At 41.4% G+C, this 25,611-nt stretch overlaps 1 protein-coding gene across 2 annotated transcripts in view; it reads left to right on the top strand.

Moving 5' to 3' along the window:
• The window catches only part of PDHX (pyruvate dehydrogenase complex component X), a 103,911-nt gene extending 79,717 nt beyond the window's left edge, over nt 1-24,194 (top strand). For both annotated transcript variants that reach the window (XM_075927468.1, XM_075927469.1), the window contains 4 exons: nt 420-478; nt 10,045-10,203; nt 21,328-21,392; nt 22,910-24,194. In XM_075927468.1, coding sequence (XP_075783583.1) covers nt 420-478; nt 10,045-10,203; nt 21,328-21,392; nt 22,910-23,174 — 548 coding nt within the window. In that variant the 3' untranslated portion in view covers nt 23,175-24,194. The remainder of the gene's footprint in view (nt 1-419; nt 479-10,044; nt 10,204-21,327; nt 21,393-22,909) is intronic.
• The last annotated feature ends 1,417 nt before the right edge of the window (nt 24,195-25,611 follow it).

Below are 25,611 nucleotides of genomic sequence, written 5' to 3' on the forward strand. Positions count from 1 at the left end.
AATAAACATTTCGTGTCCACCAATACAACTAAAATAATGGAAACAAATTGTTCTAAAGTTCATGAATTGCAGTTCTCCTAATAGCTTGTCTTACCATCCACATGTGCTTGTTAATTTTATCCTTCAGTCATGGTTTTTTTTTTTTTTTTTAGGGCCTCTGTGCATATCATACTATTCCCATTGGTGTATTAGGCAGTGCTTTATCCGATAGCATCTTCCTCATTCTCTGACACTTCATTATGGAAACAAATAAACTAGAGTATTTTATAGAGGAGACTTTCTAGAGTCCTGTTCCTGTTCAGTAAAGATTAGTTGACTGAAATACTGGAATATTCACTCATGAAACTGTCTGGTTTGTAATTTCTGGAGCTCCATTGGTAACCACTATTCATAATTTGTATTTATTTTTTCTCTTGCAGATGATATTAAAGTATCAGTAAATGATTTTATTATCAAAGCAACAGCAGTTACTCTCAAAGTAAGTAAATAATTTGCCTTCAGTAAAATAGTTGTAGAATAAACTTTAAAGAAGGACAAGAGAAGTATTGATGGTACTTGTTCAATGCTACAGTACAGCTTTTTTTCTATGTATATATCTTTTTAAATATTGTAAGCACAGTGCTTCATGTTCTGCACTGTGTATTGATTTTTGACATGGAATTTAAGGTGTTGGTATTGATTTAGTGAACTCCTAAATGCCCTAGGATTAAAGCTAAGATTTTGTCATAGATACAGGCAGTCCCCGACTTATGCGGATCCGACTTATGTCGGATCCGCACTTACAAACGGGGCTTTCTCGCCCCGGAGGTCGAGGTGGCGGATTGCTACCTGCGAGCTCCGGGGCGAGAGAGCCCCGTTCGTAAGCTGCTCCGGTGCCCCTGGTCTGCTGGAGACTGTCTCCAGCAGACCAGGGGCACCGGGCGGGTTCCCGCGCTTCTGAGGCTTTGCCAGAGCAAAGCCTCAGAAGCGCGGGGAACCGCCGCTGCTGCCGCTTCAGTCCCGGTGCCTGTGGTCTGCTGGGGACCGTCCTCAGCAGACCACAGGCACCGGGACTGAAGCTGCAGCCGCAGCGCGGCACCCCGCTGCCGCTGCGGCTCTGCTCCCCGTGTCCCTGGTCTGCTGGGGGGTGGCGCAGCTAGTGTGCCCCCCCCCCCAGCAGACCAGGCTTTTGTTTTGGACCCTGGGGCAGAGCAGATGGGGTCCTGCTGGGTTGGTCCAGTAGCACCGAGGAGCGGCGCTACTGGAGCAACCCAGCAGCACCCCAGCTGCTCCGCCCCAGGTGTCCCCAAGTCAGCTGCTGCTGAAACTGACCAGCGCTGACTACAGGAAGCCCGAGGCAGAGTTGCTCTGCCCCGGGCTTCCTGGAATCAGCTGCTGATCAGTTTCAGCAGCACCTGACTTGGGGACGCCTGGGGTTCTTAAGTTGATTCTGTATGTAAGTCAGAACTGGCAGTCAGTTTCAGCAGCGGCTGAATCTGGATGCCAGTTCCGACTTACATACAGATTCAACTTAAGAACAAACCTACACTCCCTATCTTGTACGTAACCCGGGGACTGCCTGTATTTACTAAAAGTCAGCAACTGGTCACAGGCAATAAATTTTCACTGGAGCTCATGATCTGTTTTTGATTTTTATTTAAAAACTAGAAGATTTATCTAGCATTGTCAAGTCCTCAACTCAAATTTTGTTTTTCTTCATTTAAATCGTTTTTCTGGAGTGGGCCTAGGGATGAGAGGTTCAGTTTGCAGCTTGGGGCCAAGTTAGAAGCACCTCTCTATGGCCATTACAGAGGGCACAGCCGGGGAGGGGTGCTTGTCCCCAGACATACAGACAAACAAAACACACAGACAGACAAACTTTCTGAAATATATAATAGATAGCTGCCCCTTTCTCCACCCCCGCATCTTGCTTGCCCAATAGCTGTCCTGGTCCCCATCTCTGGCTGCTTGCTGCACCCTCAGTCCCCTGTGGTTATTCTGCAGTATAATTGTCCCTTCTACCAGACTTCTTCCTTTCCATTTTACGAAAAAAATCTAATTCCAGGCACATCCCATTGTCCAGCACAATCAAACCCTGACCTTGCTTTAAATTGTGATAAGAGGAAGCTGCATACCCAGTTGTTTGGTCCTAGCTCTTACCATTTAGGAGTTCTTCTTGAACAAACAGACTCAGATGGATGGGCAGAAGGACAGACAGATGCATGCTTCTAAAATATAGTAAGATATGTGTGACAAAATGGGCAGTGGTGAGGGCCCTACTTCCTTTTTGTGGCTCAGAGTTCCTTGATCCATCATCGCTTGTGTTGGCGCTGTGGAGAAACCCCAAAATTCCCAGCTGCTGTTAGATGGTGGTATGATTGTGCAGCTTCTAGCTAATACTGGCTTAAATCATGGAGGTCTCAGAAAGTCATTGCTTCTGTGACTTCTGTAACCTCTGTGATAGAATCATAGCCTTACCAATGATCTATGTACTTAAGAGATGGCCTCTTTCCTTATTCTATATCGCTGCAATTGCAGAGGCTCTTCTGTGACATTTAAAAGAAACTTGCTCCCATCTTTGGTCCAACTTTGCCTATTTCTATTTGATTATTTTAAGGATATATTGAAAAGTCCATCTTAATGCCAAAGCATATGAAAAAAGGAGAATGGGATGGATGCTTTTAATGGGGGGAGGGGCGGAGTAATATGTGGAATGTTTCAGTACTTTATTTGCATTGTGCTGTAAATAACTGACAGAGGATGGACTTTCTGCAGTTTAGTCATAATGGAGGGGGAGACATGTATGTCTGTGGGTGTATGTGTATTATATTTGTAGTTTAGTTTTTGTCAAGCACCCAAAGCAGATGAGCAACTGCTCTTCCTGCTATATAGAAATCAGGTGAATATTTTATCTTAAATGGTGAGGCCTGGATTTTGGAACTGGAAGAAGTGGTGAGTGCCCATAGTATATAATTACACTGATAACATTGATGTTCTACAGGGCCACATATTTGTTCTCAACATTAGGGAAACTTGTTTCCTGGCTTGCTAATAGCACAGTTTCTGTCTATAGCCATTCACTAAAATGGAGTGTTCAAAATAAAAAATAGTCAAATTAATTCATGCATTTCTTCTGTCAATAAAATGAGTTCAATAATAGTATTGATGTTTTTATTTTATATATATCGCAAAATCTTCTACGTGCACATTAATACTTCTCAGTGCTGGTAGACTTACGCTTGCTCAACATAAACTGTGTTGAAAAAATAGCATTGGGGATACTGTGTTTTGTGGCAGTGGCAGTTATTGGGTCCAGGATTCTATTTCCAAACCTAAGAGATTGGACAGGTATGGACTTCAGTGGCTTGCCCAGTTTAGAATCATAGAATCCTATGGCTGGAAGGTACCTCAGTAGGTCATTCAGTTCATTCCCGTGCCCAAAGCAGGACTAATCCCAATTAAATCATCCCAGCCAGGGCTTTGTCAAGACATGACTTAAAAACTTCTAGGCATGGAGATTCCACTGCCCGAGGTAACCCATTCCAGTGCTTTACCACTCTCCTAGTGAAATAGTTTTTCCTAATATCCAACCTAGACCTCTCCCACTGTAACTTGAGACCATTGCTCCTTGTTCTGCCATCCGTCACTACTGAGAACAGCCTCTCTCCATCCTCTTTGGAACCGCCCTTCAGAAAGTTGAAGGCTGCTATCAAATCCCTCCTCTTTCTTCTTTTCTGCATACTAAATAAGCCGAAATCCCTCAGCCTCTCCTCATAGATCATTTGCTCCAGCCCCCTAATCATTTTGGTTGCCCTCCGCTGGACCCTCTCCAATGCGTCCACGTCTTTTCTAAACTGGGGGGCCCAGAACAGGACACAATACTCCCAGATGTGGCCTCGCCAGCATTGAATCAAGGGGAATAATGACTTCTCTAGATCTGTTGGAAATGCTCCTCCTAATGCACCCTAATATGCCATTACCCTTCTTGGTTACAACGGCACACTGTTGACTCATATCCAGCTTCTCATCCACTGTAATCCCCAGGTCATTTTCTGCTAAACTGCTACTTAGCTAGTTAGTCCCCAGCCTGTAACAATGCTTGGGATTTTTCTGTCCCAAATGTAGGACTCTGCACTTGTCTTTGTTGAACCTCATCAGATTTCTTTTGGCCCAATCCTCCAATTTATCTAGGTCACTCTGGAGGCTATCCCTGCCCTCCAACTTATCGACCTCTCCCCCAGTTTAGTGTCACGTGCAAACTTGCTGAGGGGGCAATCCATACCCTCATCCAGATCATTAATAAAGATATTGAACAAAACCGGTCCTAGTACCGAACCTTGGGGCACTCCGCTAGAAACCGACCGCCAACCAGACATCGACCCATCAATCTCACCAGCTTTCTATCCAACTTACAGTCCATTTATCTAATCTATACTTCCTTAACTTGCTGGCAAGAATATTGTGGGAGTCCGTATCAAAAGCTTTGCTAAAGTCAAGGTATATCACATCCACTGACTTCCGCATATTCACAGAGCCAGTTACCTCATCACAGAAACTAAATTGACCATCACAGAAGTGAAATTGATCATCTCATGATCACTGCTGCCCAGTGCCACAACCTCAGTACAGGTTGTATCTCCCTTAACCAGGACCACAGAGCCCAGGAGGAGGGAAAGATATTTTGGCCTTGGAAAGGGTTCAGAAAAGGGCAACTAAAATGATTAGGGGTTTGGAATGGGTCCCATATGAGGAGAGGTTAAAGCGACTGGGACTCTTCAGTTTAGAAAAGAGGAGACTGAGGGGGGATATGATAGAGGTATATAAAATCATGAGTGGTGTGGAGAGGGCCGATAAAGAAAAGTTATTTATTAGTTCCCATAATAGGAGAACTAGAGGACACCAAATGAAATGAATGGGTAGCAGGCTTAAAACTAATAAAAGAAAGTTCTTCTTCACAAAGCAAATAGTCAACCTGTGGAACTCCTTGCCAGAGGAGGCTGTAAAGGCTAGGACTATAACAGAGTTTAAAGAGAAGCTAGATAATTTCATGGAGGTTAGGTCCATAAAAGGCTATTAGCCAGGGGATAGAATTGATGTCCCTGGCCTCTGTTTGTCAGAGGCTGGAGAAGAATGGCAGGAGACAAATCGTTTGATCATTGTCTTCGGTCCACCCTCTCTGGGGCACCTGGTGCTGGCCACTGTCGGCAGACAGGCTACTGGGCTAGATGGACCTTTGGTCTGACCCAGTGCAGCCATTCTCATGTTCTTATGTTAATTGTTGTGGTGAGGCAGGAGCGCCATACGGGGCATTGATGACTCAGCCAGGAGCCCAGTGTGTATGTGTGATGGGGAGCAGGACAGGTGGCATAGCAGGGAGTTCTGGCCCCAATGGAACTCCCTTGCCTCAGCAGACGGGGAGCGCTAGTCTGGCTGTGGATCTATGGCCCTGGTCAAGGAGCTCCTGACATGTTCTGGCTCTAGTGGCTGGAGAACTCCAGCCCCAGCAGCCAAGGAGCTCTGGCCCCGTCCTCAGCCACAGAGCTGCAGTTGCGTTCTGGCTCCAGTGGCTGGGGAATTCCAGCCCCAGCAGCAGCTAGGGAGCTCTGTCCTGGACTGCAGCACTGTGGCCCATCCCTCGCCCCAGCCACAGAGCTGTGCCCCAGCTGCGGAGACCAGAGGCTTCGGGGCTCTGCCCTGGCCGTGGAACTCCGGCCATGGCACTCTGGCCCTGGCTGCAGCGGGGCAGGTTGGAGCCCTAGCCCAGTGGCAGCATGGCCACAGGGGTAAGGACTTTCCCTGGTCTGGCAAATGCCCTCATTCGGCACCAGTTAGGTTCTGAGGGTGCCGGACCTGCAAGGTCCAAACTGTGTTGCTATTTTTAGTTCACTAGCTCAAGATGCCTGCCCATGGTGGGAGTAGGGATGTAAAACATCATTTCAAAAGATAACCATGTAACTGCTAAAAATCTTAGCGGTTGCATGGTTACACGCGCTGCTGGCTCTGAATACAAAGCTTAGCTTTATATCTCAAAGCCCACAATGAAGCCTCTCCAGGAGCGGTGCTGGCACCCCCTGCTGGCCCTGCTTCTGGAGAGGCTTTTCTGCAGGCTCTCCAGCTGGCTTTCCTGGGAGCCACAGTGTGTTACCTGTGGCGGGGAGGCTGTATCAGGTCAGCCCTGCCATGGACAGGGGCTGCTACACCCGGCTGTGATGGGCCCTGTGGGGTGGGCAATGAGCTACTCCAGCCCTGTTGGTTAACAGTAACCAGTAAGTCTCACCCGTTATACTCTTAAAGCTATTATAGCAGGTCCCTTTCACTGTTTTGAATTTTTCAGTATGTTCTACCATATGATGGACTATGTGGGTTATTCACTTGTTATTTAAAAGGGCATTTCTGCATTTATTAATACAGAGAATGATTTATATCAATCAGTTTAGGACATATGATCTGTTAATATCTGAATAAAAAATGTTAGTTGATTAGATTTTGCATTTTTCTTGGCTGTCATTACTAAAGCAGAGTTTGGCTGTCCTACTGAAGGATTAGATTGCTACTGGGCATTAGAAGAACATCAGTGACCTGTCACCTCCAGGCTCTTAATGAAAATTCAAAGATCTTTAGTAACTGCATGATGATGATGAACAATTTGTTTAGGTGATTGTGCATGTGAGCTGACTGCTGGAAGATAATTGTGAATTAAAATTTAATTGAGTATTTTAATGATGTGGTAATGTGTACATTACATAAAAGCTATTTATTATTTTGGAAGATATTTAGTAATCACAACACTACTTCCACTCCATTATACTATTATGATATTTAAAAAACAACCAAATTTTATTTTTATTAATATGTGCAGAAATAATCAAATACCTTTTTAGCAAGTCAGAAATAAGCTCAGTTTAGTATTGGCTCAAAACCTGGAAACATTTTTGTTAAATGTTTGAGGATGTGGGAAATGGTAAATCAAAAGTGTGTGTGTGTGTGTGTGTGTGTGTGTGTGTGTGTGTGTATACACACACACACACAGAGACACACAAAATTGCATGAAGAAAAATTTGAAATTTAGAAAAATTTGACCACATCTTCTCGGTTTAATAGATTTTTACATTTCCCTTGTCTGCTAAATAAATAAGACATCACAATATCTTAATTCTTCTTATCTTCATACACATAAATAGGTGAACTGAGAATGTTTAAATGTTTCTTGCATATTCTCCTCTTTTTATGCAAATTGCCCAGCAGTACCATCTGTATCATGACAAGGAAGAGATCTGAATGTTGGAATTTCAAAACTGTTTTTAAAAAGACTTGTTTCAAAGTGTCAGCAAGACATGAAGTTTCATCTTTTGAATGTATCTGGCAAAGTCAATATGAGAGTTTATATGGTCAGTAAACCAACCTCTCAAGAGACTGTCTGCATCAGTTCTTAAACATGTTCAATCTTTACTTCAGTTTTTAGGATCACAAATCCTACAAGTGCTCTCTTTGTAGTTTAACCTTCCTTCCTGAAAATCAGAGCATTATTAACATCATCTCAGTGGGATAACTACATCTCATTGGAAAAATACTGATTTTTTGTATGTAATTGTTTCATTTTCTGTACCTAATAATAGGAGTATAGCTAATGTGCTACCAGTTTTTAAAAAAGTTTCTAGAGGTGATCCTGGCAATTGTAGGCCAGTAAGTTTAATCTTAGTACCAGGCAAATTGGTTGAAACTATAGTAAAGAACAGAATTGTCAGACACATAGTTGAACATAATTTGTTGGAGAAAAGTCAATGTGGTTCTTCTAAAGGTAAATCAAGTCCCACTAAGGGTAGGAATAAATAATCAGTTTTCAGAATGGAGAGAGATAAGTAATGGTGTTCCTCTGGGGACTGTAATAGAACCAATACAGCATGTTCCTAAATGATCTGGGGGGGAACAATGAAGTGGCAAAATTGGCAGGCTACACAAAACTACTTGAAATAGTTAAGTCCCATGCAGACTGCAAAGACCTACAGAAAGATATCTCTCAAAACTGAGCAACTCAGTAACAAAATGGTAGATTAAATTAGAAGTTGAGAAATGCAAAGTAACACACATTGGAAAACATAATCCCAACTATACAAATGGGGTCTGAATTAGCTGTAACCGCTCACGAAAGAGATCTTATAGTCATTGTGGGTAGTTCTCTGAAAACCTCCACTCAATGTTCAGTAGTAATCAAAAAAGAAAACAATATTAGGGGATTTTTAAGAAAGGATAGATAATAAGACAGAAAATGTCACATTGTCACTATATAAATTCATTTCACCCACATCTTGAATACTGTGTGTTTGATGTGGCTACCCCCATCTTAAAAAATATATTGGAATTAGAAAAGGTTCCGACAATGGCAACAAAAATGCTTAGGTGGTATGGAATGGATTCCATATGAGGAGAGATGAATAGGGCTGGGACTTTTCAGCTTGGAAAAGAGATGACCAATCAGGAATCTGAGTGAGGTTTAATGGTGTAGAGAAAGTAGATAAGAAACTGCAATTTACTCATAACACAAACTAAGGGGTCACACACAATTAATAGATGGCAGGTTTAAAACAAAAGGCAGTATTTCTTTACTCAACTGACATTCAACCTGTGGAGCTCTTTGACAGAGGATGTTGTAAAGGCTCAGAATATAATAGGGTTCAAAAGAGAACAAGATGAATTTATGGAGGATAGATCCATCAATGGTTATTAGCCAGGATTGGCTGAGATGTGTCCCTAGTCTGTTTGTCCGAAGCTGGGAATAAGCAACAGTGAATGGATCACTTAGGCTATGTCTAGACTGCAAGCCTCTTTCGAAAGAGCCTCTTTCGAAAGAGAGCGTCTAGACTGCACGCGTAATTTCGAAAAAGCAAGCCGCTTTTTCGAAAGAAAGCACCCAGTGAGTCTGGATGCTCTCTTTCTAAAAAGCCTGTTTGCTTTCAAGAACGCCTTCTTTCGAAAGAGCACTTTCGAAAGAAGGTGTTCTTCCTCGTGGAATTAGGTTTACCACTGTCGAAAGAAAAGCCACATTCTTTCGATTTAATTTCGAAAGAACGCGGCTGCAGTCTAGACGCAGGTGAAGTTTTTTCGGAAAAAGGCTACTTTTCCCAAAAAAAACCCTGAGTCTGGACACAGCCTTAATGATTATCTGTTCTGTTCATTTCCACTTGGGTACCTGATACTGGCATCTGTGGAAAGACAAGATACTGGGTCAGATGGCCATACTTATCTTCTTTCTTTCAAAAGAATAAGTGACATTTGCTAGATTGACAGCTCTAGAGTCTGGACTTCATGTAAACACTTTGATCACCTGCCAGTGTATCATATCGCATGATATTGTTAGACTGCCAGGGTGTATGAGGAAAGTTCGGTTCTTAGGTCACTAAGATTAGATGGCCACTTCTACTGAGAGACTTCTACACTAGGAATTAGACTTTCTAATAGCTCATTTCACAGAGGACAATGAAATTATATATGAGATTGTATATGTATGGTCATTATTGACCAGGATTGCATATAAACGAGTGAGCTAGTCGTGAAGGGTCAAATACCCTGTTACTTTTTAGTTATCCATCTCTCTCTCTCTCTCTCTCTCTCTCTCTCTCTCTCTCTCTCACTCATATCTTAGGCATTCAGAAGGTGATACTTGTGAACATCTAAAGAGTTTGGCTGCTGCTGTTAACGTATCATTAGTTTCCCAATAGCCCTGACTGTTCATAAATATTTTTGTTTCTCTCTGCTGCAGTTTCCTGCTCTGCAGCATTCATTCGCAATTGCTGACAAGGTAGATTTAAATGGATGCTTGCTAATAAAATGAGTCTATTCTTAGACCTACATGGCAAGTCTTTTATTATCCCTGTCTTGCTCGCGGCAGTCCTGGTAACAGATGTGACCTGTTCTCTTGCCTTCAGTCTCAAACAGCAGTCTGTGCTGCATTAATTACTTTGGTGAATGCCTGTATATCGCTGTGCATTTTAAAGAGGTTTCCTTTTTATAATTGGTTGAGCCATTATTCCTCTAACTGCTGGCTTTCTTTGTGTATCTCTTTTCTAGCAAATGCCAGATGTGAATGTGACCTGGGATGGAGAGGGCCCTAGGCAGCTGCAATCCATCGACATCTCTATTGCTGTGGCAACAGACCGAGGTCTCATTACACCAATCATAAAAGATGCTGCTACCAAGGGAGTACAGGAAATTGCTGCCTCTGCAAAGGTAGGTCTCAGATGTACAGTAGGCTTAGGAATATCATGGCTGTGTAGCTTTTTGCAGCCAAAGGTATGGCATGACCCAGATGGAAATGAATGATTATCTCAAAAGCAGTTTAAAAAAAGGCTGAAAGCTTTTTTTTTTTTTTTTTTTTTTTTTTTTTTTGTGGTATTGGAATTGTAAATGTATTATTAATATAGCAAGTAGGGATGTTCAATTGTGTTTAAGCAGATAATCGATTAGTCAATAAGGTGGAAAATTACAGAGCTGCAGCGGGGTTAGCTCCCATGGGAGTTATTCTCCTCTTAATACATTTAAAAGGCAGAGGCACAGCCAGGAGGACTGGGTGCGAGCCGAGACAACTGATTACTGGCTCGTGCCTGGTCCCCGCACTATGCCTCTGTGTCCATTGCCCCCACTCCTCCACAAAGATGGTGCTGGGGGGAACTGGTTTTTAAGCGAGCTCCCCCCAGCACTGGCTTTTGCTCTCCTCCTCCCTCTTGCTGCCTCTGTCTGATAGAGGCAGAAGTGAAGGGGTGTGGGATAAGCATATGCTTACTGGATAATTGACTAGTCACTTACATCCCAAATAGCAAGTCTCTTCCATCAATTTTATTAGCATTTTTTTTAAAATGCAAAAATTATTTAGCCATCAAATTCTGCAGTGAAATCCGTGCCAAACTTGGCTCAATACAGCCTGTGAAATTGTCTCTTAATCAGAGTAGTGTATTAACAACATCAAATAAGTAGTTTCATATTCATTAGCATTTGTGGTATTTTTTCCAGGATATAAATAGATGGGAGTTGTTTGTTTTATTGTAAATATTATATCCCTTATTCAGGGCTTTGCTTATTTGAGCATTCAACACAAGTCACGAATGGAGTGTGCCTCAAAGGTAGCTTTAAATTAGCTTTATTGCCTAGATTTCTAGAGCTGCATTGTCTTAAGCCAGGTGTAGGTTAGAGCTCCTCTCCTTTAGTGGCAATAGGGGCTAGGGACTGTTGCGGCAGCCACAAATTGCTTGGATATGAGATCCACAGCCACATACTCTTTGGGTACGTCTCGACTACATGCCTCTGGCGACAGAGGCATGTAGATTAGTCTATCCAGCATAGGAAAATGAAGCGGCGATTTAAATAATCGCCGCTTCATTTAAATTTATATGGCTGCTGCGCTGAGCCGATCAGCTGTTTGTCGGTTCAGCGCGGTAGTCTGGACGCTCCGCGGTCGACATCAAAGGCATTTGTCGACCTCCCAGGTATGCCTCCTGGGATTAGGCATACCTAGGAGGTCGACAAATGCCTTTGATGTCGACCGCGGAACGCCCAGACTACCGCGCTGAACCGACAAACAGCTGATCGGCTCAGCGCGGCAGCCATGTAAATTTAAATGAAGCGGCGATTATTTAAATCGCTGCTTCATTTTCCTATGCCGGGTAGTCTAATCTACATTCCTCTGTCGCCAGAGGCATGTAGTCTAGACGTACCCTCAGTCTGACTTGCTTCAGAAAAGGGTCCGATGGCTTAGGACTCGGAGCCATACACAGGGCTGATCTTCCTCAAGCAAGTAAGCAGCTGTGGGTTTGTAAAATTGCCCATGTGCAGGAGTGACTCTGCCTCCAGATATGTATGTTCAGAGCTACAAAAAGTGTGATAGCTTTGCATGGAATGTTGTTCTGAATAACAGTGCTGGAAAAGTAAGAACTAATACTACTGTACTTAGTGTCTGGTCTTTAAATGGTATCATCCCACAAAATGTACATGAAGTGGACTTTAGAATGTTCACTTTTTAAAGTGTTGTCAAGACCCCCCTCTGAAAATACAGTCATTGCTAAACATGAATGTTTTATTGAGTATGATATGGAGGTCTCTTATCCACCAGCTAGCCAAGGAGTAAGGATAGCAAAAATAGCAATATAAAGCTTTACTTTCACACTTTTACCTCTGTCGCGAGAATCACAGGTCCGATAATGAATACCCAAGTGGGGAAGGACAGAGCCAGGTGGACAGTTTTATCAAATAAAAATTATTTATTTATGACAGAGGTGAATTTATAGTATTTATTCTAAGATTTTTAATAGACTGTGTTAATAATGAATTTACAGTATTTATTATATTCTATGGTTTCTAGTAAAATGTGTCAGAGATATAGGGATGGGAATGGCAAGGGGAATAGTCTCTAATCTTAAAATATCCAGCTACAGTAATAAAATAAGTGATAACTACAAACTCTTATGTACTACCCAAAAACAACTACAACACTAAGCTTATACAACAAGAAAAAAATCAAATCATACATACCAACTTACACAGCACACGGAACATTTCACAGATATCGGTTCGGTTGCGAAGGCCTTGGTTACGCCCGAGAGTCGGGGGAGGTGGCTGGTCGGTTGATCAGGCTGGCAGCGCTTTGAAGTATATGAGAAGGCACACGCACGGTGGTACATGTGTTGCGAAGACCTCCTAGAGCAAACTGTGCCATGGGTATTTATCCGCAAATCTGCGCATCGCTTTCCCGCGCTTGCATATTACCATATATGGCCCAATGGTCACCAAGTGGGGGGGTCTCTGTCCCAGGGGTTGGGCCGAAACTGTGCAGGTTTCATGCGACCAGGTAAGCCCCGCAGTTCTCATGCCAAGGTGATGGGTGGGAGAGTCAGGCTATTTTCCCCTTTTCACACCTTCCCCTTTTCTAAAGGCAATGGTATGCAGGAAGGGTGCGGCCGGTTTCTCTCAAGGAGTCAAGAGCGGCCTGGCCAAACTTTTTTTACTGGGGGGCAGTTTCTTTTCTCTAACAACCTCCACTTCAGGGTTTTGGGGGTTATATTTTTAACTTCTCTCATCAAGCGGTAGCCAACTTTCAGATCTGCCTTCCTGTGGTAACTATACATACAGTGCATTGAACCAGCCTGTAAATTAATGAAGTGAAAACTCCGTTACAAATAGAGTGTGAGACATGAAGCTTCAATTCCTATCACTGACACCTTGCAGTGGGATGCATTGTTTCAAACCATGGACCAGGATTGCAAGAATGGAACATTAGCATTATACTTATAGATGTGATGTTCTTAATGTAAACATTTTTCATCTCAACTAGTAGTTTCTATTAAATGTGGTATACATTACCAACTCCTGAGTTCCAGTAATTCAGTCTACCATGAATAAGGGTTGCAGGATGAGGCCAACAGGGAATATCTACATAGAAAGTTATAGAAATAATTTAGGTTTGCTAATTTCTTACAATTCTCTTCTATGTTGTGGAAAAATATTCTTTTATTCTATAGCAAGAGGTTATAAAACCTGCAGCCATTTCTTTGATAGTATCCCTTTATAGTTTGGCAGATCCTTCATCTGATGCCTGAGTTAGATCTGTCTCCCCATTGCCCTGTGTTAATTCTGACTTATTTCCAGGTCACGTGCATATGAAATCATATTGCTTTGATCATGAGTGCTTTTATTACTCATAAGCAGTATGTTCACGTTATCCCTGTTGTATGAACAAGCACCGTTCCAATGGCTGTTGCTCTCTGGTTCAGTAACTACAATAACTTTTTTGCCATGCTCAAATTTGTATATCTCTGTCGATTTTTACATTTATACTATGCTGTCTTCTTTTTGTAATAGGCTAAGTATGCTTCAATCATTGTTCTTGATGTATGAGCATAATGCTCATACAGAATGACCAAGTTTGTTTTTGTACTTTGCTATATTGCTATTCTAGTTTGAATATATTTTTGTTTGGAGAGGGGTTTTTTTTGTTTTTGTTTTACTCATTATATGGCACAGCCTTTAGCAGCTTTTGACTGTAACATGCTGTAGTGGGGTGGAATGGCCACCCACTGAGCCAGAGGCGGAGGAACCCCTCTGGGAGCCATTTTGGGCCCAGCCTAGCCCCACCCCCTCACCTGACTGGAAGTCAAAGGGCGGGGCTAGGACTATAAGAAGGCTGCTGGGGAGCTCAGTCAGGGCCCAGCCTCTGAAGGAGCCGGTGGCCTGTCTGGAGCTCCTGCCTGGGGAGGCTAAGACCCGGGCTAGGCCGCCCTCAGCGGCCTCCTCGGAAGCCAGCCAAGGCTTCCCTGCCAGGGCTACTGAGGCCTGGCCAAGCCAGCCAGCTGAACCTCCTGGGGACCCCGAGGACTGGACCGAGCCGCTGGACCAGCTGGAACCCCGATGGGTACTGGAACGCCGGGGCCGGGTGAGCCCACGGGACGCTGCGGGGTTCCAACCCCTTGACCCCTGGATTGGGCCAGCCGGACCCTGCTGGGACGACAGCGCCTCGACTCCCTGCTCAGACCTGCTGGAGGTACAGGTACCAGCGAAGGGGGAGACAAGAAGCGGCCCAGGGGGTAGCATGGGCTGAGAACCGCCCTAGGCCAGCAAGTTGCGGGCTGGAGCCCCTGCTGAGCCCGTAGCAGCTGAACTGCTGCATCCAGGGCCCCTGGGCCGGGACGCAGGAGAGTGGGTGGGCCTGCGCCCCCCCCGCCACCCACTAACCGGGTGGCAGTCTCCCCCTTTGCCACTGCTGCAGGTGCACTACCTGCCCAGCTCTTGAACTAGGAGCTTCTACAAACCTGGGTGTTTGTCTGTAGCCACGCCTTGAGTCAGGACCTGGCCGCCATTTGCTGCCCTGCCTTGAGTTAGGGCCGGCTCGGCTTACTGTGGTTTGCTGCCATTTGCTGCCCTGCTCGAGGGCCTGGGCCTCCGTATGGTGGTCTTGGTACCTGGCCAGGATCCGGACCGGACCTTTTTAAAGGGCCAGGACTAGGACTGTTGCCCGGCCCTAACTGAGTTAAGGGACTTGAGTATATGCAGAATTTCTTCCCCCATGGCCCGGGCCTGAAGCAAGGCTGGGCCCCTGAACTATCGTCTCTCACCCCGACCTGAAGTAAGGCCGGAGATAGACTCACAGACTCGGACTGTTTTAAGGCACGGTAGGGCCATAGGGCGGACAAGCCACCCATTGTACCAGGGCGGAGGAACGCCTTCTAAAGGCCTGCCGACCTACAACTAACCGCCCTCCCCCCCGGAAGGGGGGAAAAGCTCAGGCTATTGTGGACATTGCCAGAGGGCAGTGTCCTGAACAGACCGCGCCACCTGCCGGCAGATATAATTCCCCAAACAGACGGCAGGGGCGCTGTGGTGGAGCGGGGACCCCGCTACACATGCCTTGTAGGCAACTACAAGATACTAAGACCAGCAGTATCAGAGAAAGGATGTTATTTCTCCTCTTTCCAGTTCTCTGACTCCTGTCTGTATCCCAGTTAGGAATTATGCATTTTATGAGTTAAACCTAGGAGACCTTAGCTTTCAGGGGACCAACTCCATTAGAAAAGTTCATAAAGCTATTTTTCCACTTGATAGTAACACATTAGGTCAACTTCTTTCTATATGAGGGATCCATGCTGAAATGAGAATCAACCTACATTTTTCCTTTATTCTTTTGTGAACAAAGGTAGAGTTGTTGCACCTTAAATCATGAAAATGAGATGCTTTAAAGCTAGAGAGACTAGCTAGGAAATAAACACACACACACACACACACACACACACTTATTTATTTTATTCAACCAACTTCTCTTGGTAAAAAGGACACGCTTTTGAGCTTACATAGAATTCTTCAACAGATAAGTACTCAGAGTGTCACAAGTTAGAACAGACAAGGAGTTATAACCCATAGAAAAGCTCTGAGTGGTTTGAAAGCTTCTCTCTCTTACAGACAGAAATTGGCCCACCTTGTCTCTCTCTGATATCCTGGAACTAGCACTGCTACAACAACACTGCAGATATAGCTCACAGTTGTGACAAGTTAATTTAAATCCTGTCTCAAGTTATAATTATGACTTTATCATAAATTACTGTGGACCGATCATTATTATCAATAGAAGTGAGGCCTGATATCACAGGCCTGGTGTCTGATCAAGTGGCACTTGTGATCATAAAAATAATATATCTGTATAGTATGTTACAGTTTGAGAATCTTCTACAAACATTAATCTCTAAATTGGTAAAAACAGCTATATCACAAGGGAGTTGTGAGGATTAGTTCATTAATGTTTATAAAGGGCACACAATCCACTATTAGAGGGCACTGTGAAAGTAAAAAGTGTTAAAGCAGGTAAGCACAATGACTATTATGCACATTGTAATATGAAGAAACTGAAGCATAAACATTAGTGACTTGTCCTACAAGATGTATGCTAGGAGTAGGGTCCAAGGTAGCTGGCCTGTTCATAGTGTCATTCTCTATTTGAGCCTGTGGACTGGACTCTGACTACCTGGGCTGTTCTGTAGCAGTCACACATTTTACAAAAGAATGACAACAAAAACACCATTGAAGCAGACAAGAAAGTTGGAAATATGTCTGCAAATGTTTGATTTCTGTAGTAGAAAAGCAGACTTTGCATTGCATGAAAAGCTCCAGTTCGTAAAGGAAGAAACTTCTATATCAATGATAGGCAGCCTGTAGGCTGAATGTGGCCCATTAGGGTAATGTGGTCTGTGAGTCAGAGACATTTTGCTGACATTGACAATCTGCAGACTTCCTTCTCCCTCCCTCCCCCTGCACCCAGTGGCTGTGGTTTGTTGCTACCATCCAATGGGATCTGTGGTTGTCCCTCACAAATGTGCCATGTACCAGTTGCAGCCTCTATGCTGTACTGAAATATAAATACAGGTAATACAGAAAAGTGTGATATTGCTTCATGAATTTCAAAATTTCATTGATCTTAATTTTTGCATGTCATTGGTGGGATTACATGTAGCATTGAGATCTTACTTGCACTAAAGCATTTTAATTCGTAAGAGGAGAAATAACATCACCTAGACCATGGGTTCCGAAACTGGGGGACGTGCCCCCGGGGGGGGGGGGGGCGTGAAGTGACCCAGCCACACACACCGCCGTCAATCCCACCCCAAGTTTTGCTGCTATTTTGGGAGGGCGGGCGTGAGGATTTCTCAAAAATCAAAAGGGGGGGAGGAGTGATGCCAAAAAGTTTGGGAACCACTGACCTAGACTTTCCTTTCTTAACAAGACTTTATAGAAACTTTCATGGATAGATATCAAAGCTCTTTATAAAAATGGGTATTATCATTCCTATTTCAGTAACAAGGAACATTATTGCTTTCATTACTCCTACATCAGGAACATCCACAATATGTTAGGTGTTGTCAACAGACACACACAGATTCAATTCTTGCTCCCAGAAACTGGTAAACTAAGTGTTTACATGAACGCACAAAATACCAGCTATCTCTTACTTCCCTTCAAACTGTCCTTTTTTGTTTAATACTGTTTGTAACACACAAAGTGTGTTACTATGGACTCGTTCACAAAATTGAGATAATTCATTTGAAACCTAAAAGCTAGTCCTCCACAAAATTCCACTCTGACCTAAAAAGCAATATATCATGCCCTCTAGACTTCATAGAAATCTGGTGTCCTGAGGAGTGATTTGAAAGTGATACGGATCAGTTAAGGAAAGGGAGTGAAGTGGCTTTCCTAAGATGTCTCAGCAGACAGGAAGACACTAATGACACTAAGGCCTACGCCCTAAATACCAGATCATCTTGTGTTACGAAGGATGATATTCAAGTGACTTTATTTTTGTTTTGATTTGAACAAGAAAAGTATTTCAGCTTATTTTCCATGACTTTTGCAGGTAAAGTAAATTTCTGGACCTTTTTCTAACAAATAAATCCCACATATACTGTTATCAGAACACTTTTCAATTTTTTATAAAGGGAGAAATGTATTTTGAATTTTTTCATCAGTCTAAATAACCTTAAATATTCCATATATCTGATGAAATTGTAGGAAATCCAATATTTGCTTTGATGCCTATATATATAGAGAGAAAAGTATACTGACTGCATTCCATTCACTCATGTTCTTAAGAACAAATTAATGTATATAAAATTAAACTAATTAAAAATTAAGATAAAGAATAAAAGCAAAACTCATGGTGGTAACAGAGGCAGGAGAAAAGGAAGTTGAAAGAAAAGAGATCGGGGGAGGCAGGAACGCCTGCGTTAAATAAGATCATTCCTATGCTTCCAGGACAGCATTTGATATCTGAGGTTTGTTTTTTTCTGTGTACTTGTTACTGTCTTCCATTCCTTCCATGGTGGCCAAACTTACAATAGGTATATTCCAGTCTTCAGTTGTTTATATTTTTTTGAATTTTCACTTTTGTAGCACTAGTCTTTTAGTAATTATTAATACAGGTTGAACCTCCCTAGTCTGGCACATTGTGGTCCGGCAACATCTGTGATCCAGCATGATTGTACCATGGGTGTGGCCAAGTGTCCCATTGTCCCATTAAGTTTGTTTACAGCCACCAGTCCTGGCTCTCAGTATTCTGTGCTGTTGTTTAGCTCTGATTTACCCTTAAATGTATTCTAAGAGCCCAGAAAGCAGTGGAAGTGTCAGTACTAGACAATATTGACCACCCATGGTTCGGCAAATTGTCTAGTTCAGCACCATTCAAGTCTTGAAGGTGCCAGACTAGAGAGGTTCAACCTGTACTGTGCTAAGCCAACATTTTTTAGCTTCCTATTAACATCTGTTAGGTTTAAAATTACAGGTTTAGTTTGCAACACAGTTTTGATAGAAACTACTTAGTTCTGCAATTAAGTCTGCAATTAGGTTCTGCCCAAAACGTACGGATATTAGAGCATTCCTAGAGCATATGGGTTAAGTTAGCACCTGCTGAACCAGAGACCCAACATTTTTCTAACTTTGTGACATCTGTTTTGAATAGTCAGAGAAAAATCCAATGCTCCATATGATTTTCTGCTGAATTAATCTTAAACTGTGCCAAGGAAAAAGTACTGAGTACGAGTTGGTTAGCACATAAGAATTTGTCTAGTAGTTCCTCCTATTTCTCTATTAGGGAATCTGTGTTTAATTCAAATTTGCTGGCCAACAGTGCATATAGTGGTGCCTTAGGTGTTGGCAATCTGGATAATATTTGGAGAAATGAAAGCAAATCAGATGAGCTGAATTAGCTAAGGATAGTGGTCAAACAGATGCGAGATGACACATTTAAGCTGGATATAGTGCCACAGCTACTGGTCTCAAGACTGAACTTTAATTTTAACATTATAAAAGGGGGAGGAAGATATCATTTTCATTAAATTGACTGATGGTCAAAGTCCCTTCCCTAATCCAATCTGACCAAATTATGGCCTTGCCTGCTCTACGAAGTCTTGAGGGTAACACTATATATTTCTAGAATATATATTACTTACAAAAACTACATTAAAAGAGCATGATTAAGATTGCAAAGTCAAGCGATCAAAAACAGAAAATGCAAGATTAATGTTGCTTGTATAATTCAGCCACCTTGTGAACACATACTTCCCTCCTTCCCTGCACGTGGGCCCTGACTCATTCAGTGCACAGGCTGACATGCTCTAGGGATGAATCAGGGTTGCGTAGTGAAGAAAGCTGTTGTCTGTAGGCTACATTTTTAGCAGGTGTGCAGTGAATTAAACAAAATATTATAAGAAGAGAAAAAATGGTTTCATGATTAAGATAGCTGAATGCTGCTCTGGAGAACTGAATTCGATCCCTCCCTCTGCCATACATCTCTGTGTGATGCTGGGCAAGTCACTGAAACCAAACTTTTCATAGTTGATCTTTAAATGGGTTCCTCATTTTCTGCATGCTTGATTGAAATCCTAGGATCTGATTTGTAGAAGTGCTGAACACTCTGAGTTGCAACTGAAATCAACGAGAGATTTGTTTCAATATAAAATGCCATATAATGCTAAAGACCCTGAGAAATCCAGTCCTAGTCATCTGAAATGGGACATCCAAAATTGGTGGATGCTTTTGGCCTTAATTCTTCTACGCCTCAGCTCTTCATCTGTAAAAAGTGGGTAACATCTGCCTTCTAATCTTCCAGAGATATTGTGAAGATGGATTAATATTTGCGAAGTGCTCAGACACTGTTGTGATGAACTCAATAGACAAGCCCATTTGGAAACTAATAATTCTGTGTTCAGAGCAGGTACAGATAGTGTACAGCAAATAAGGCTGAGGACAACACAGTAAATAATGAGGAGAAAACCAAATACCGAATACCTGCTCATTAAGTGAACACCGTCAATCCGGTATACTGAATGAAAGAAAGGGTCCTATGGGACAAAAATACTATACAGTCTTTAATTACATGATCATATACTAATGTGTTATGTAGAAGGGAGCTAAATTTAGGCATTTCCTAACTTTTGAGTGCTTGATTTTACAATGTTATTAATATTTGTTTAGTGTTTTTGTGTGTGTTTCCCTAGGCTTTTAAGAAAGCAAACTGGAAAAAACACCACATTTTGTTATCTGGCATAGTATTAATATACTCATGGGTCACCAGGAGGTTTCAATCTCCCACACAAGTCTCTGCTACTGAACTAACAGAGTAACTAATAGAAATAACAGATCACCACCCTTTACATGAACCAGCCCTAGAAGAGAATGGAACACTTCGCCAGTGGGTTTCCCAGATATTTGCTTATAGTGAAAGAAGGACGAGACTCAGGAATTGTGGGTTCCATTCAATCTAAGAAGGTGCATTTGCTCTAGTGGGTATAGATTCTGCTGCCTGTTTGCCTATACTTGATCACTTGTGCTCTATCCTTTCCAACCTGCCCTTGTTGCAGTCCTGGCTCTTCCTCCCGGTTATATTCTCTTTTGCCTTTTCAGTCCTAATTTCTCTTCAGTGTTCTCATCCATGTCTCAATCTCTTGCCTGTCCAGCCCTAATCTCCTCATTCAGGCTCTGTGTCAGTCTCAATTTTTCTTTTGAGTGCTGCACTCTTTCTCAATCGACACAGTATCCCAGTCATCTTGGGCAGCCAGTGCCCGTTACCTCCTTCTCACTCCTCATCCAGTCTCTCTGATTAGCAGTCTTAGTCTTCATCCCCTAGCCCCTCACATCTCGCATAATTGGAGCAAACAATCTTCTTTAATTTCATATTTAAATGGCAAAGCTGTCTGCCTCAAATGTTTTAGACAAAATACATAGAAGGAATTTTACTAATGCCGTGCAATACTCTGTGTGCTGCCTCACTCCAGTCCAAGGTGATGAGAACTTAGTTTTGGATTTTATTTTCTATCTTCATTTTCATAGGCTCTCGCAAAGAAAGCAAGAGATGGAAAACTGTTACCTGAAGAATACCAAGGCGGCTCTTTTAGGTAAAATTTTTACCAATCTTTTAATACATTTAGTATGAGCTTAGAGCTATGGCTGATTCTCAGATAATCAGTTTTGCTGAAACAAGCAATCCTATAAAATCAGCCAGCCTACCCGTGAAAGCTCATTAGGTGACTTGAAAAGTGATGCAACAGTTTGCTCCTGCAAATTGGAAAGGATATTTTAGTCCCCAGATTCCTATGTCAAGAGAACTTTTACTTTTTTGGAACAATTTTTGGGCTGGCTCACCTTGACATAGCCACTTTTGATGCAAGAAAAAATATAAGAGAAACTTTTTTTTTGGCTTTGTTTTGCATGCATGTAAATCTTCAGGAGATTGTTTCTTTATTACATTAAGTAGATAGAAAAATAAGTAGTAAAATATTTACTTTATGATATTTACTTTAAGCTTTATAAAAAGTCTATCTCTCTATGCAAAGACACAATTATAACAGTATAAACCATGGTGCTCTTGATTCATTTAACTCATACATGTAGAAAAAGGTCTCCTATCAAGTAAAAACTGCTCTGTATTTGGGAAGTAACCTTCCTTTTGTCCTTTCAGATATTTGAGTTATAAACTTCAAAACTTAAATGGGACAATTTACTTCTATTTAGCATATTTTTTTCTTTTTTATAAAGTACAAGAAGAAATGGTCTGTGCTAAATAAAATGTTAATATTTAAATGCAATATTACATTTCTACAAAAAGGCAATGCAGAACTCGTTTCTAAGAAATTTTATATTGGATTCATTGAACATAGGCTGATGCAGTTTTTTTTTTGCATGGTTTGATGTGCATCTTAATACATTACATTTATGAGATACAGAACACTATTGTAAATAGTGTGGCTAATGTTGCTGAGGAAACCTGAACTCCATGACTTTGTGATTATTTTTACTGTGCAGAGTTATGGTATTAACACAAATTTTGAATTTATAATGGATAATTGGTGACTATAAAAATGTCCTGGGACACACTAATAATAGAGATATTTTACAGAAAGAGATCTATTAATATTGATAGTGTAATTGGCCTATGCTAGCCTAGAGCACGGGACTGTTTATTTCACATGGTGTTTTAAGGCTAAAGCAGTTGTCAAAAGAAAATATCTCCTAGATAATCATAAACATTTCAGCAGAAAGAGCAAATGGGAATCTAGCAGTGCAGAGAATGGAAATGTCTTCAGTGGGGTGGGGAGAAATATGATTCATTCATAGGAAGATGGCAGGCAGAGATTTTACTACTGTTATTCTAAGGTGAGGGTCACTTTAAATTGAAATCAGGCTCCCATTGTTAGAGGCTGCAGTTGTGATATACTGAATGGGCCTTTTCACAACTTGTACTATGCCTCCTGTTTGGCCCATACCTCCCATTTTTTGACCTCAAGGAAAATGCTACAAATTCGCTTAGTAGTGGGTTTTCCACAGCTGGGTGTATCTTGGTCACAAATTGTCTTCAGTGATATCTTCATGTAACAAGTAAAATATATATGTAAATTTTTCCCCCTTCCTTCAGCATTTCCAATCTGGGCATGTTTGGCATCAGTGGCTTCATTGCCATAATAAACCCTCCTCAAGCCTGCATCCTTGCTGTGGGACGAGCTCGACCTGAACTCAAGATTGTAGAGGATGAAGAAGGGAATGAGAAACTTCAGCAACATCAACTTATGACAGTGACACTCTCAAGCGACAGTCGTATGGTAGATGACAAACTGGCTTCAATGTTTCTGGAGACCTTGAAAGCAAACTTAGAGAATCCGATACGACTTGCCTTATGTTAAACTGATCAGAGATTGGCTCCTGCTTTGGCAAAATATGGAACAAAGTTACAAACTGTTCCCCTGTCCTCCCCGCTATCACAGAGAAAGAATACAAAGAATGAGGGGGACAATTAAAATATTTAATTTATTTGAATTAATTTGAAAGACTTTTCAGATCTGTCTTTGTGACCATTTCCAGCTCTCAAGTTTTATACTGTACTATAAAACCGAAATACTTTAAAGAAACATTAAAATAGAGTTAATGCATTAAAGCTATTTTGCTGCTTAATAGCAACTGCATCAAATTTGAATGTACAAGTTACTGTTTAGTTGTAGAAGAATGGTTAGAAAACCTTGGGAAATTTGAGGGAGAAATATGAAACGAAAAAGGGAATGATTCAATGGTTTGTTTTTTTTTAAAGGACTAAATTATCTTTGACAATGAGAAACACAAAAGACATGGCTGAGCAAGATGGCCCTATCAATCCCAATCATCATTAAGAGAATCAAACCTGTTCCAGAACTATATTTTAGCTATTTTTACTATGTGAAGAGCTAAAATCTGCTGTCAGAGCTGCATGATGCAAACTGTGAGAGCTCTGAGATTTTGATACAGACTTTTCTAGAGGTTTTACTTGGTGCTAGATAAGTTATTTTGGTTTGGTTTATGTCAAAAATTCAACTGTTGTTGATCTTCTACTTTACTATGAGGTTTTCCAGATGAAAATAACAGAGGGCAGAACAATTCTAGTGCACAAAAAACAAATATGATGGATATAAATGGAAAAACTCAAATAAAATAAAGTATTAAATTGCCTATTAGCATCTAAAGCTGAATTTGAAAATGCACTTAGCATTAGATTAATTAAAACTCATTTAAAGTGTGTGGGGTTTTCTCTTCGGCATCTCTGCTTAATGTAGCATTCCAGAAAAAAATTTAATAAATGTGTCATCAGAAGTTTTGTCACTGTAATCAGGATTTCACTCCAAATATTTTTATCATTACAAACTTTGAATCAACAATAAATTGTGAAAGTGATACTTATTGTAATAATTTATTGGGTTGAAAAGTAGTCAGGAATTGCATTAAATAATTGAAACATTGCCCTGTATCAAAATTTAATTAGTGTGCCCTTGTTTGACTATTGCAAATTGTAACAGTGCTTTTGCAATTTTCATGTCATGTTAATCTGATGAATAACTGAAAATTGAAGTATCAATGTTTTGCGGACTGAATATCTGGATGACAAATGAGCTTTGACCTTTCTATGACGTAGTGGTACCAATTTCTTCTTTACTCAGTGGTAAAGTAGTACCAAAATTATACCAATTTACCTCAGTGGTAAAGAATTTGGATACGTGAGAGGTCAGATTTTTGTGAACATTTGCTCAATAAATCCCTTATTTGAATGGAAGGAAGGAATGTGCATTTACAAACTGCATATCTGAAGTGGATGGATACTGAATTGTAATTCAGTTTGATGCTGAAGTACAGTAGTTTAATATTTGGATTAGCACAACAAAATGCTAAGTGTGATGGCTTACGATATATATCCCATGGAAAGAATGGGTTGCAGAGATTTCCAGTGACATAATTTCTAATGAGGGCATCTGATGACAATTAAGCACTAACTTACCATTCAAGTCCTGGAATCCATGTCGCCATTAGAGCCACTGTATTTTGTTTGTATGTAATTTCCTGCACCAGCTTATTCTTTAAGATCCAAACTACTGACGAATTTATTTACTCACCATTCTGTTGCAATACTTTAAAATAATAAGTGTGTGTCTAAAACTTGCATCAGTGTTCAGATGAGAGTTTTCACAAAAGTAGTTTGTGTCTTTAATTGATGCATGAATAATATGGCATGGGAAATTCAAAGGCTGTCAATCTGATGCTGTATTTTTGATTACTTACATATGGTCTACTATTGATCTACTGTGCTATTATCCATATACCCCTTTTGCATTGGCAGGATTTTATCAACCACTGAAATTTTCAAACTTGGGTGCTTTTTAGGTTCTTAATTTTTAGACATCTAGACATATGTTATCTAATTACTTTTCCAGAGGTGTTAAGCAGGCCCCTACTGAAGTCAAAACATTACTTATATAGTGCCTTTGATAATAATGAAGTTGAATAGGTTCTAATGTGTTCGGATAGTAACATCTAGTTAACCTAGTAAAATTCCCCTTATGATTTACATGAAGTACCATTCTTCATTTCCTGCCCTATAGGGGTTGATGTGTACTGGTCAACAGTTGTATGTCCCAACCCACAGGAGGCCACAGTTCAATGGTGGGCAAAGTGATTCATACTTATGATTTATACAATGGGTATAGTTTGCAAATGGCTTTTGGAGCCACTGGAAGGTGCTGATGTATATAAACATACTGTTATGGTAATGTTGAATGCACATGGGACACATCCTGTATGCTGCCTGCATGCAATTTTTTC

This window comes from Pelodiscus sinensis, chromosome 4, assembly GCF_049634645.1.
Source record: "Pelodiscus sinensis isolate JC-2024 chromosome 4, ASM4963464v1, whole genome shotgun sequence".
Lineage (NCBI taxonomy): Eukaryota > Metazoa > Chordata > Testudines > Trionychidae > Pelodiscus > Pelodiscus sinensis.